Raw genomic sequence first — 13,567 nt, forward strand, 5'->3', positions numbered from 1 at the left:
CACCACCGGCCTTTGTTGATGGAGATACATGAAACCAGCTTTGCTGAACCCAAATCGGATTAACTTTTTTTTTTTTTTTTTATTCTTGCAGATTCGTTGAACGGTTTCAAAATTATTATGACAAAAATGTCTTCTCAGTGAAATGCCGACACCTAAGCATAACTATTGTTGGCTCAGCAATGAACGTATTCACATATTACATATATGTTATGCGATTTTTAAGGTAGGAGACGCAGACAATGCTGCGATATTTCACTAAAAGAAACAAGGAAAACTTGACAGCTCATTTAATATCTGATTGGAGTACGTTAGAAATGTTTTTCGGCGTTGTATTACCCAAAAAGGCACATTCAACATGCTTTCATTATGTCATTTTAAAAGAAGACACGAAAATAAGAAAATCGAGTGAACACTCCAAATTAACAAAACATTCATGTGCAATCCACTTGCAAATAAATGTACTTCCAGCTGAATATCAAGACAGCAGGCACAGAAACTTAAACACCAACCAGAATGCATTACTGTTCCGCGGAACACATTTTATTTTTCAGTTTTACATGTGAAAAGTTGCAATGTTTCAAATATCGACCTACAAGAAAAAATAACAAACAAAGCTATCTTACAATTGCATTCTTTTATTTCAGAGGAGTAAAAGAGGGAAAAGCACAATCAAAAGTCAACGGCAAGGACAGAGGAAAGACAAGGCTGTGCGGTAGCACCGCAGAGATCAAGAGGGCGCATCCCTCAGCTGTCCATGCACTGAGAACAGACAAAGAAAAGAACAGCCAAAAACACAACCTTGCAAAGTCACTCTGCTTGTGTATCAAAAATTGCTGGTGTGTTAACGTGTGCCTTTTCTTCAACAGTGGAAATCAAAACAGCTGAGCAGAAACTCTCTTGGTTTGTGAACAGAGGGTTTGTGCATAGAAACTCAAACAACAACGACAAAACAAGTTTAGAACCTTAGCAGAACGCATAAAAAACCCACAAGCAAAAAAATAAAATTATTTTATATATATTTATATGTATATATTTCAAATGCACCACAGAGAATGATCTCCTACAAGTGTGTATCTCTACACATCAGAGTTCCACCAAGCCACGTAGGCCCAGAGGATTCATGGATTATGCGCAGTGGCTCAGCTATTATCAAGGAACCCCTGGCATTGGTTTACCAAATTATAGGCAAAACGTTTTGCACTGGTATTTAAGAGACAACACAGTAGATGTAGATATTGACAAAGGTGATAGAAGTAAGCTAGAATCTCAGCTCAGTGTTTTGTAGCCACAAGTGTCCATGGGAGGATGTAACATGCCACTTGTTTCTTGATCTGTTGTACTACATTCATTAGGAACAATTATTAATTTTCTGAAGATTACGCAGAACAGCTGCATTAGTTTTAGAACACAAACCATATGTCTTTAGGCAGATCACCAATATCTAGTACATTACTTGATTTGACCAGGTCCACTCGGAAAAACCTTTGAAACCAGATAGTATTTAAATTAAAAGTGAATGGTGAACAGCAAGTGTTAGAAGCTTCTATCCAACAGTGTTAAGAGATGGACATTCTCAATGGTACAGAATTTTGAAATCATTTTGAAAAAATTGATAGAGGATTCTGTGTTTCAGTGTTTGCTCTTAATTTATTTATTCCTAGCTCAAGGATAGTCAATCCTGTGTTATATTTTTAAAGGTAGGTGCAATGTTTGCAATGCCACCAGTAGCAAGAAATCAATGCATATTGTAAGTCATGAAATTACAATATTTCGAACTCTGACCAAGTCTACACACTTTTGCCTTGAAATGATGAGCAACTGTCTATGGTTCACCAAGACTCGCACCAAGTCACAAAGAGTCCATAACAGTAAAGGGGACAGGACAACAGTTGGGGAAAATCAACCATATGAAATGTAGTTTGACTAAGAACAGCAGCTGAAATCTCGTATATGCACTGCTGGCTTCCTGAAACACAAAGAGCCTATATTTTCTAGGCAAAAAATAATCGTCAGGTGTTCAGATCAGTGGAAGGCCTTTAAACATCCCAGGCGTGCTTACACATTTTAATAATGTCACTCTTATATTCACTTTTTCTTCAGATTTGGTTGATCAGCGTGCATACTGGGTTGTGCAATGCTCGCCACCAGACATAGAATTTACACCACTTCTTGCATACCCTACCTAAATTTTATAAGCGGGAAAACCAAAAAAGATACAGTACAAATGGCATGTGACTCATGTTGTTCCTTTTCTACTCAATAATTAGATTTCCCTTTTATAGAATCAGACACCGCTGCTTCTTCCTGTGTTTCCTAACTTGTAAGGCTGCCCGGGTGGCCATTTCAAACACTTCTCTAACACCATCCTTTGTCTTTGCCGAGCACTCCAAGTAGCCAAAAGCATTGATTCTATTAGCCATGTCTCTGCCTTCATCTGGTTTTACTGGTTCCTAAAATTTAAAAAGGGAAAGATCAGCAAAATACTCGGAAAAATCACAGAAACATTTCTACAAGGACGGGGTAATTTAAGGGCAAAAGAAGACATACTTTAATCGAGAAGCCATTAGATGAAAATATTTCAACTCTTCAAGGATTTTAGACAAGTTAGGCTCTTGTATAACCGCAACAGGCATCTGAATTGTATGTGTCCCTATAATGGCTAGTGAGGCCTGTGCTCATCACCCCCACCTGCAGCCCCTGAGCACCATGCATTTTCTGTGTGCACTCTAGGAGGGTGAATGGAGGGTGAGGTGGGGCATTCAGTAGGGACAAATAAACGTCAAAGGAGTACTTTTTGTAACATAAAAACAAATTTAAATTGGATAGTGTAACATCAATTTGTACATCTGTGCCATTTTGTGTCACTGTTATTCCGAGTATACCATAAGTGAGGTGCCATTCTGATCAGCGTAGACGATTTCCAACAGCATGCGAAGCCCTTGCTACCTGCAATGTAAATCTTGCATTTCCAACAGTGTCACCTTAGTAGGCTGCATAGTCCTGCCTTACATTGTGACTGACCGTTTCTAGAACCTTCCACTGAGAATCAGAGTAATGAAAACGCAGAATGTATGGGAAGGGTAATACTACAATTTGGCCTTGTAACAAATCCTGTCAAATTAGCACATCACTCATTCCTCTTTTAGATCTTAAAATAGTACTGAAAATGAATCGAACAATAATTTGCTCTAAACTCTGAAATGGTTAGACCTGAGCTGGTTCGCTGTGACCTCTCTTTAAATAGTTCAGATTTCACCGAAATAAGCACCAACATATTGAATTAAACACTAGGCACCGCAAGCACGATCCATTATTGTAATAAAATGTTAACAGAGACCTGTCTTTGTTTGAAAAATATGTTCTGTATGTACAATAAAATGTAATAGGGATACATATGCATAGATCGTATTTGGGGGCGTAGGTTGCACCCCTATATGGTTTTGCGTTTTGTGATTTAATCAATGTTGAAGGCTGTGGTTGCCACTTAATGAGTCAAAAGTCATAAGGGACTTTAAAGGGGTGTGAATGCATGTGTCAGATCACATGCATGTGTCAGATCACATGCATACGCCTGCGGATGACACAGGCAGGTTTGCTTTAATTCTTTATTTACTGAGCCAACATTGTGGATGCCACTTGGATCTGTAAATAAAAAAATATATATATATTTTTAGTGTGAACTGCATGTTGAGGAATAACGGGCAGGTGGGGGAACAAAGGGGAAAAGCTGCACAAGCAAGTTGGGAGGGAATACCACATAAGCACACCGGTGGGAGAGACAGCAACACAGAGTGCGGGCTTGGGAGGAAAAAGCATACAGATAACAAAGAGAACACTGCGGGAGGCGAGCGAAGCACTCGCACATGTGAAAGCAGCATGGGGACAGTGGGTGAGAGAAGAGTAAGAGGGCTGGAAAAAGCATGCACTCTCATGGAGTGCTTAAGCAAAAAAAATAAAAGTACTTCTCTAAAAGTGAGAAGTCGAAGGGCACGAGTAAATGGATTATGTCCCCAGGGACGGAGAAACACAAGATGGATAAGGTAAGCTACTGAATAGTCAGCAAGCAAATAATGCCAACCAATGGAAAGCAATTGGTGGACTTTAAGTTCTTAGTAAACTAAGTTCTTGGTAAGTTGACTAGTACTTCTTTTGTAACTAGACTAATGGGATCGCCCTCAAAACTGCATGACTGCTGTATAGATTTTACAGATCAAAATAATAGCTGTAGGCAGACTAAAGTAATATTGTTTTAAGAGGGGGCAGAGTAAGAAAAAGATCTTCTATCCTCGCAATGTGTTTGGAGGAGTGTGGAGTTCACAAAATGACCTGCATCAGTGTGTGGAGAAGTTAAGTTTGTTGGCTAAGAATAGAACAATTCTGTAAACGCTACAGCCACCATACTCCTGACTTTAAAAACTAGCCCTTAAGCCGTCAGCAAATAGTGGGAAAATGTAACCAATATTTTAGCTGAGGCCATTTTTTTAACGCCAATAATTATTTTAGAAGCTGCGTTTTATGCACAATGAAGGCAGCCTAGAAAATATCCTGGAAGGGTCTGGTAAAAAAGTTAGTTTGCATACTCCAACTTCAACCTGATGATGATAGTAATTGATGCAATTTTACAAGGTGGGGCGCATCTAGAAGGACTTTTCATAGAAGTCACAGATAAAAAAAATAAAATCACAAGCAGAAAAGACTGATGTGATTTGTGGTGCAAATGGTCTCTTTAAAATCAAAGGATCTTTCTACATTTTTCCCACACACAGCTTTTATCTGTTTGATGTCAAAGACCCACTGTGTACAGTACCAATGCTTACAGTGTGCTTTGGGTCAGCAAATAGCATATTATTAGTTAGCATTCTTGTCAGTCTCATTCACTTGCTTCTTATTTCATGGATTTCCTTCCTCCTTTTGCATTTATGCCTCTCCCGAGCACAGCTTTCTTACCATCCTTATGGGTAGATGACTTATCCTTCCATGTCTTACATCCAGGTGACAATTTAAGTCTGGCTTCAGAGCAGTTGTCTACATGACCCCTTGCTACCCATGTTTTAAAAAATATATGAATACTGAGCTTTGGCTCCACCCAGATATTTCCCTCACCTTATGCTCTTTGGTGTAGCATTCCATCTCTTTTTGGTGGTTGCATTGCAATCTATGAGGGACTAATTTCCATCTCAAAAGTACCCTCGAAACCAGTTTGGATGGAAGCGCCCTCTGTATGGTATATAGGTGTGCATGCCTAACCTGAGTGCCCAACTGCATGTGAAGCTGATTTTTATTTTGGCCACACTAGGTCTAGGACCAGCCATGCACTAAAAGGGGACAGTAGACTCCTGTTTCTGACCAGGTTGTATTAAGTAAAGAGGTAGTGTGTTTTGTGAGTTGTAGTGACGACCCTTTTCTCCGTCTCAACCTGGTCAACTAAACCCTATTGTGTAATGTTTTGCTGCTATAGCTATAAGTGTGAAATACATGGCAGTAGGAGACAGAGTGTGTGTCTGTGTGAAAGAGCAGTGTGTGGGTATGCATTGAGGGCAGCAGGATCAATTTTTAATGCCTCTGGTTGTAGCATGGAACAAGATAAAGGGTGAGGTTAGCATCCCCAGGCAGTGGAATTGTATTATCTGCATTTCTGTATCACAAAGGTAAACACCGAGATACTGATGAGATGAGAAGAAAGGATTGCCTTTATGATTTCCAGATAAATTCCATAAGGGCTTTCTTACAAATGGCTATTGATTAGTTCTTCCTGAGCAATGCTATTTGGTAGATGGTAGGGGTGAATGGTGGGACTGAAGTTTCTGTTGCTCAGCCTATCCTCTGATGACAGCCATGTGCAGTGATCCCACATTTCATTGTGCCCCTGTTGTGTGTTCTCCTACTTCATCCTAGCCCCATTTCTACCTGCTTTGTGAACCATTACTCTAATCAAAGGATGTGTATTGAGAGCAGCCTGGAAAGTACATGTTAAATGGAACCAACCTAACAAGGTTATGGAAGCATGAGACCATGGATTGACATGCTCAGTTTGAACAATGTGCATACATGATGGAACCACAGACCTCCACTCTGGTCCACTCCCATGTTCTTCCTGACCAAGGAATGGAGTGCTCTGCAGAGTACTTAAAGAGCTGCTGTGTAACCAGGGCTGGAGGTCTGTCCACCAGAATGAGGAGCCATCACTTGAATTCAACACCTTCTGCTGAAATAGTTGAGGATCTAATTGACAAGCCTAGAAGCTTGCATGTCTGCTGAGGAAAAAGGAAGTGGTGTGTCTGGCTCGGAAAGAAGAGACAGTCTAAGAGGAGTAACCCAGCATAATCCCAGGGGAAAAGCTGATGATCCTGCGAGAGCCATCCGGGTGTGACCTGTGCTGTGAATGCCACCTTATGGTGTCTGTGCAGTTGTTGAAAAGCTATAAATAATACTGTGCCAGATTGTGACATTCCATATCACCAAAAAACCAGCCACGGACCAAGTGATTTGTGTTGCTGCTGTCGAGGAAAGACTGAATTGCTATCAAAGCACAAAGCCTGAAAGTAGCCCCGATGTCGCAACTGCTCCCGGTTGCATGAAGAAGCCTTGGCCTAGAAGGCGCAACTTTAGCAAGGTGATTTGCTGCCTGCAACTGACCTTGGAGTGTCACGGGTGCCTAAGACTGGCGCTGCAGCATAAATCTGCCCCCAGAGCCAGTACTGTGAATAGTCATGATTGTGGCAGTCCCTGCAGTGATGTACAAAGGAGTTCACACCGTGAGTTGAGAACTCCACCCGCCCAATCGCACAGCATCAGACAACAGCTGATCAGCAACAGGAAAACAGGCTACCTAGCTGTACCTGGGGATGAGGAAGTGAGTAAGATGCATGGGTGAATCTTCTGCATCTACATAAGATTTTGTCGTAGAAAAGCTGCAAAAGATAATGAGCTGCACACCTAACTCGTGAGAGAGTTACTTGAGCTGGAGCCTAATCCTTGCCTGTACTGTAGTATCGTGGGGACACTAATTGTGGGATAGCAACCATATTGAAAGGGAAGATTGTTAACAGTGTAGCGCCTCATGGTTAAAGTGCAACTTATGGCAATTCTGAATGACAGTCAATGGATTGTGTAGTATTTAGTTCTGCTTTGAGATTAAAACTTATTTTTCATAAAGATAGGCTACTGAACATTATGTTATTGTGTTTCTTACTTGACTGTGGAGTTATGAGCTCTTGCTCACCACACTCTCTCATTGAGAAGCCTGCAACTGCTCGCCCTTGCTAGCATTAGTTAAGTGTTGAAAGGGTTGTACTAAGTCTAAATTGCACAGTCTTCGTATGACGGACCCTAGGACACCAGTGATAGATGTCCTCTACCACCTCGGTTGGGGCCCAAGAGGCCTATGACAACCCCGTACCCCCCCCCCCAAATAAATACTGACCGTTACACATCATTACATTCTTTACAGCAAAGCAGCATTTTCTGCGGAAAGCAACCGTTGTTTCTTTTTTAATGTCAGGTTTATTTAATGTCAGTCAGGGCTGGAAGTGAGACATATTGGCTTTTTCAATACATGTTTCTTTTTCTGTCAGCACTCAACGGGACTGTATGTGTTTTCTTTTCCTCTTGTAGTGTTTTTCCTGCACACATGATCTCAGTGGGGCACTATGGTCCCCTAGCTCTTCCATTGCTTCCCTGTTTTAAATTTTTTTTTATATATATATATATATATATATATATATATATATATATATATATATATATATATATACCGTTACAAGCTGGACATCTGCCATTTTCGAAATTAACAAAAAAGCGGAACAGGCAGTCATGATGCGGAGTGTGCACGCATAGGTATTCATAATGGGGACGTAATAAGGCAGAAGTGCGCAAACATGGTGATGCATGCATGTTTATGTATAATACTCTGGGGATGGGGGCTGATATTTTTTACTATATTATTCAGCCATAACCTTTTCTTTTAATGTTTTGCACATCCAGTGCAGCATCAGCAAAAAGCATTGGCAAAACCAAAAGGCGAAACCTATTGGCTTTGCCACTGCTTATTCTTATAAAAGAAATACTGGACACAGACCTGGAGAATACTTTAAGGAGCGTACTAATGCCATTCAATATAATTTTAGCTCAGGAATGTATTCTAGTTAGATTTTATCAAATTTAAACAAAGTAGACAAAAGAGTTATTACCCATTTTATATTGTTTTCATACGTTTAGAACATGTATAATAACAAAATCAGATTTATTTACTGTACCAACGAACCTTTAGTAAACTGAAAAGAAAGTAGCATAAACTCCTAAAGAATGTTTAATACCTAGCATAAGTAATGGCTCAGACTGCATACATTATATAACAGGTGATTCCTTTTCCTTAAGGTTTGCTTAAAATTGACGTTTTAAACATTTAATTTCAGATAGACCTTGTCAGTCGACACTCACCCCGAGCTACAAAATACACCAGAGAGAACATCCATTCACCATTACAAAACCCGATATCGAGCAAGTGGACCCACAACGTGTCATACCTGTTTCATCTTGATCAGTTCTTTTCTAGTGTGTTCATCATTCCTTAAATCTTTTTTGTTTCCAACAAGTATTATAGGCACATTTGGACAAAAGTGTTTCACTTCCGGAGTCCACTTCTCAGGAATGTTTTCTATCAATGAAGAGGGGAAACACAATATGTTAGTATGTAGAAAATCTGCAACAAGGTAAAATGGATAAATACAGTAGTTGAAGACTACTTTCTATAAACGGATATCCCAGCCTTGAATTTGTTTTATAAGTGGGATACAAAATAAAGCATCCAAAAAGGTGCTCTGCTGGAGTGGAACATCACACAATATGTGCAACATCCAGGCAGGAGGATGTCCCCTACAAACCTTTATTATCTATATACTAGGACAAGATGGAATTACGAGCACGGTTGGGAGTTTCCTTGTTTTTTGTAGAATTTGTGGATGTTTGGTTTGCCTGTGGTAAGATGGGATAAGTATTAGTATTTTATATACTTACCCTGTTTTTATACTCCTCTCTACTTGACACCCTCTAGTGTTATGCATGGACAGCTGCTGCTTCAGTTATGCTTACAAGAAAAATTCTGATGGACCTATTGTGATACTGATCTTTTATAAAAATCTATGGTAAGATACTGTGTAACAATCTGTGGATGAGTAACACTGGTGTTCGTGTACAGGAGATTCTTTTCATTTCCTTTTACTTCTCTCTGTCAACTAAATTTCTTTTTTAGTTTTTTTTTCTCTTTGTTTGAAAGGTTCAGATTAGTAGTCTCTAGTCAATGCCCCTAGATATGTACTCAGGCTTATGAATCAGAAACATTTTTAATTATAAGTAATATAAGTGTCCTAATCTGTTTGAACAAGTTACTTATCGTCGGTAACAAATTATCTGGTAGAGACATTTTCTAGTTGCAGAGTCCTTCCCTTAGAACTTCCCCCAGGTGTCAGTCTGGATCCGGAGATTATTCTCAAGCAGTACATCTGCACGCTGTTAGGTGGTGTCGGTCTACTTCACATCTGTCATCGGTGTCGTGTTCGCCTGATAGGACATTGCGGGTCCTACATGGACACCACCACGGCGCACTGACATCAGTTCTTTTCTTGCCGCACCAGCCTTCGCACAGATCCGATTAAGAGCTACTCCTACACTCACTTTATGACTGGCCTTTTCAACTTTTGTTGAAGCTTTTTTGACATTCCGATGCATCGAGATGTCGTTATGGAAGACCAGATTCAAGCTCTGCAACTCCAGTCAATGGCTGATGTCCTTGACAGATTCGCACCTCATGTGTCTTTGGTGTCTACAGGGCAACCACGACCCAAAGTCATGCTCCGAGTGCCAGGCCATTAACACAAAGGATTTGAGGGAGTGGTTCCTAAAGCTACTTGCGGTCCGGCACTAGGCTCTGTGTAGCTCCCGGTCTTAGTCGAGATGAACTTCCCAAGACTGCTTGTGGAGCCCACACTCTTCGTCGTCCCACTCAAAATCTTCGAGACGTTTGAGTAAGCACAAGAAGAAGTTGAAGAACAGCAGGTGCTCTTCGACTTCACCCTGTCGGTCGGATGACGTGATGCGGAACAAGGAGCATCGTCGCTCTAGGCCTGGTGTCCTTGGAGCCTACTTCTGGGTCGGTTCAACACCTCACCAAGTATCCAGGAGCCGGAGCCATCTCTGCCCAATTGTGAGAGTTTTACAAGCCCATGCACCTTGTCTTTGGGCAGCCAAACCCTGCCTGTGCGCCTTTGGAACCTGCCTTGTCTGCAAGGGGCCCTCCTAGGTTCCACACTGGCATCTTCGGCCTTGGCTCCACAGGGCACCTGGGGATCCATTTCCGGATTCACACGGGCATCTAGCATGCCACTGCAACTTTCCCTGATGACGGTGCAGACTTTGATGCTACCAACGCTGCCCGGGCCTGCCATCAACACCGATCCCATACTCATTCCCAACTCCGACATGGAGCCAGACTGACATCGCTAGATGCTGATTCCAACTTCAACGGGGACCTTGCTCCATAGGTTGGATCCTGATCTTTAATCTTTTGGGTACAGTGAGAGTATGGAGAGGTCGCTGGACCCTTCAGAATACCAGCTTGATGACCCCATGGACTGGGCTCAGGAGCTGGTGGAGCCAGTGGACTAGACACTTCCCCTGATGTTGGCATGCTTTCTCCCCCTACCATAGTTATGGAGGAGGGAGCTTCTTATTCAATGGTGGTGAGGAGAGTGGCCAAGGTCCTGGGCTTCGACCTGCCTTCGGTGGCCTTCAGGACCAACCTACTGACTGATGTGCTTAAGCCTGGGGCTTCCTCTTGAGAACCCCCTTTGCCCTTTACAGAAATTTAAGCTTTATTGAAACCCCAACTGAAGTCCAAACCCAACACAGGGGCGCCTGTTAATAGGACAATCTCCCGCCGCTATAGGCCAGCACCCAATGACCCAGTGTTCTAGACGCAACACCCCATCCCTGAGATCTTGCTTATCCAGGCCTCTACATCCCCAGGCGCTTTCCCTTCCGCACCCCCAATAGGGAATCCAAAAGACTGGATCAGCTTAGGAATAAAATGTTTTCTTCCTCAAGTATGGCATTGTGGCCCATGAACACCGCATGCCTTTCGGGCCATTACACCCATACTTTATGGGACACAGTTGCATAGGTGCTGCCACAGGTCCTGGAGGAGGCCTGGACCATTCTTTCTCAAGCTATTGCTGATGGGAAAGATGCAGCGAAGTTCATGATATGATGTGGACTGAATACGACTGACGCACTAGGGAGATCAGTTGCATCAACGGTGGCCTTGAGGCACCACGCTTGGTTGAGGATGTCTGGCTTTTCGGGGGATGTCCAGGTTGCACTTATGGACTCACCCTTCGATGGCACCAGTCTCTTTGGAGACAAAGCAGACTCGGTGCTCGAGCACTTTAAGGAGTCCAGGGCTACAGTTCAGTTGTTTGGCCTCGCAGTTGCACCTCGCCCCCCTCAGTCTGCTTTTTGCCCCTTTCATGGCTATGTGGTCGCCCAACCACATCCCTTTCCCTCCAGCCACCATGCTGCGTATGCTGCCCAGCCTCTGCGTGGCAGGTGACATTGGATCCAACGTCCTCTTGGATCCGGGGGCCAGTGGTCTGCCCAGTCCATCACCCCTTCTGCTGCAGCCTCCAAACCTTCCTGGTCTGACGCTTCCCCATCAGGGACCATTTGGAGGCAGCGCTCCACTGGTAATCACGTCAGACAGGTGGGTTTTCAAAATAGTCCAAAGGGGCTACCCCTCGCCTTTGAGACTACCCCTACTTCCATGCCACCATCATACGATCAGATGATGGAGGATCACCTGGCACTTCTCTGTGAGGAAGTTACAGCTCTCTTACCCAAGTGTGCTGTAGAGAGGGTCCCTGTGCCAGAAATGGGTCATGGTTGTAATTCAGGTAGACTTTCTGGTGCCCAAAAAGGACAAGGGCCTGTGGCCTATCCTAGACCTCCGGTCCCTCAATCTCTTCCTCAAGAAGGAGAAGTTCAAAATGCTCACACTGGCTCAGGTCCTATCTGCCCTGGACCCAGGAGACTGGATGGTAGCGTTGGATCTGCAGAACAAATTTCTGCCTGCCCACAGAGGTTACTTGCGTTTCACAGTAGGCTCCCGTTTGGCCTTACCAGCGCCCCTCAGTTGTTCAATAACGTGAGGGTGGTGGCTGCATCTCATCTGCGCAGGTCAGGGCTTTTAGTCTTTCCCTACCATGACGACTGGCTGTTGAAGACGGGCTCACCCCAGGCTGTCGCCTCCCACCTCCAGACTACGGTGGACCGCCTGCTTTCGCTGGAGTTCAATAGTAATAGTAAATACTTTGTTTCGGCTATGAAGCCATAAAAGTGCATATCATAATAAATAAATCAAATACATTAATGTCTCGTTCATACTAAGATCAGTTAAAATTTGTACAATTTGCCATTTCGAATATTTGCAAAAGTCAACCAACAATAAATTCAACAATCACTTGGGATACTATACCAGAGTTGTACATAGGTTGTGTCTATTTGGGCCTGCATAATTACTGGGTCTTATGAGTAAAAGTTCAGTCTCATTTTCCAATACCAGTGCAAATAACGAGAAACTGCAGATCATGTACATACTAAAGTCATTTAAAATTCCTACCCTTTACCATGTTGAATATTTACATCACGCAACCCACAATAAGAATTACATAAAAGGCTATACCAGAGTCATAATTAGATTGTATCTGTTTGGGTCCACATGGTTAAACAGTAATTCTTAGTCTCAGTCTCCAAGCCCAGTGCAAATAGCGAGAAACTGGAAACACAATTGTTTCTTGGGTTTCACTTTTTAGGATTTGTAACATTATATTGTATTGTCTCACACCGACTAATTTGCATAGTGGAATTTTTTCTGCGCCTGGGCTTGTTGTGGGCAAAAGAAGAAAACATGAGCCTTGGATTCATTAATGACTAAGCAGTGTGGGCAGGAAGACTTGTGTCTGAATTTGTTCCCCCAACTTGCAGTGAAGGACTTTAGGGGAAGAACCCCACAGCTGAACAAAATATATAGTCGTTTTGCTTGGAGGGGAGTGATTCTGTCAACATATGGTTCAAATTTTGGAACACACTTATGTAACAAAAATTGACCAGTTACACTCCAATTTTTCTGATCAACCCAGGCTCCTAACACAATGTGATCCCAATGTTCTTTTTTCAATTTCTGCACAGTGTCTTTCCCCATTGACAAAGGCCTGCTCCACAATTCCTCCATTTTTAACATAGCCGTTAATTGTTTTACATGTTTTAGCCATGGTATGCGTACTTGTGAGTCTAAGGAAACCAATTTGACCAGTGATTTCCTATATGGGAGGATTCCGCAGATGGCCACAATTTTACCCAATACACAAGGGGTCTCAAAGCAGTCAAATGATGAACCCTATTTAGGGACAGGTCATAAATTAGTGGTAGAAGGGGTACACTCGTTGGGAGATCAAACAAAGCCCTGACAAACTTATTTTCTGTCTGTGACAATGGTGTAACATTTGCATAGCCCCAA

At 42.5% G+C, this 13,567-nt stretch overlaps 1 protein-coding gene across 2 annotated transcripts in view; it reads right to left on the reverse strand.

Annotated features, from left to right (window-relative positions):
- Nucleotides 1-514: 514 nt before the first annotated feature.
- Nucleotides 515-13,567, reverse strand: part of LOC138299947 (rho-related GTP-binding protein RhoA-D) — a 179,784-nt gene continuing 166,731 nt past the window's right edge. For both annotated transcript variants that reach the window (XM_069238674.1, XM_069238673.1), the window contains exons 4-5: nt 8,526-8,656; nt 515-2,450 (exon numbers count right to left, since the gene is read on the reverse strand). In XM_069238674.1, the coding sequence (XP_069094775.1) occupies nt 2,277-2,450; nt 8,526-8,656 (305 nt within the window). In that variant the 3' untranslated portion in view covers nt 515-2,276. The remainder of the gene's footprint in view (nt 2,451-8,525; nt 8,657-13,567) is intronic.

The sequence above is a fragment of the Pleurodeles waltl genome, chromosome 6 (genome assembly GCF_031143425.1).
Source record: "Pleurodeles waltl isolate 20211129_DDA chromosome 6, aPleWal1.hap1.20221129, whole genome shotgun sequence".
Classification (NCBI taxonomy): Eukaryota; Metazoa; Chordata; class Amphibia; order Caudata; family Salamandridae; genus Pleurodeles; species Pleurodeles waltl.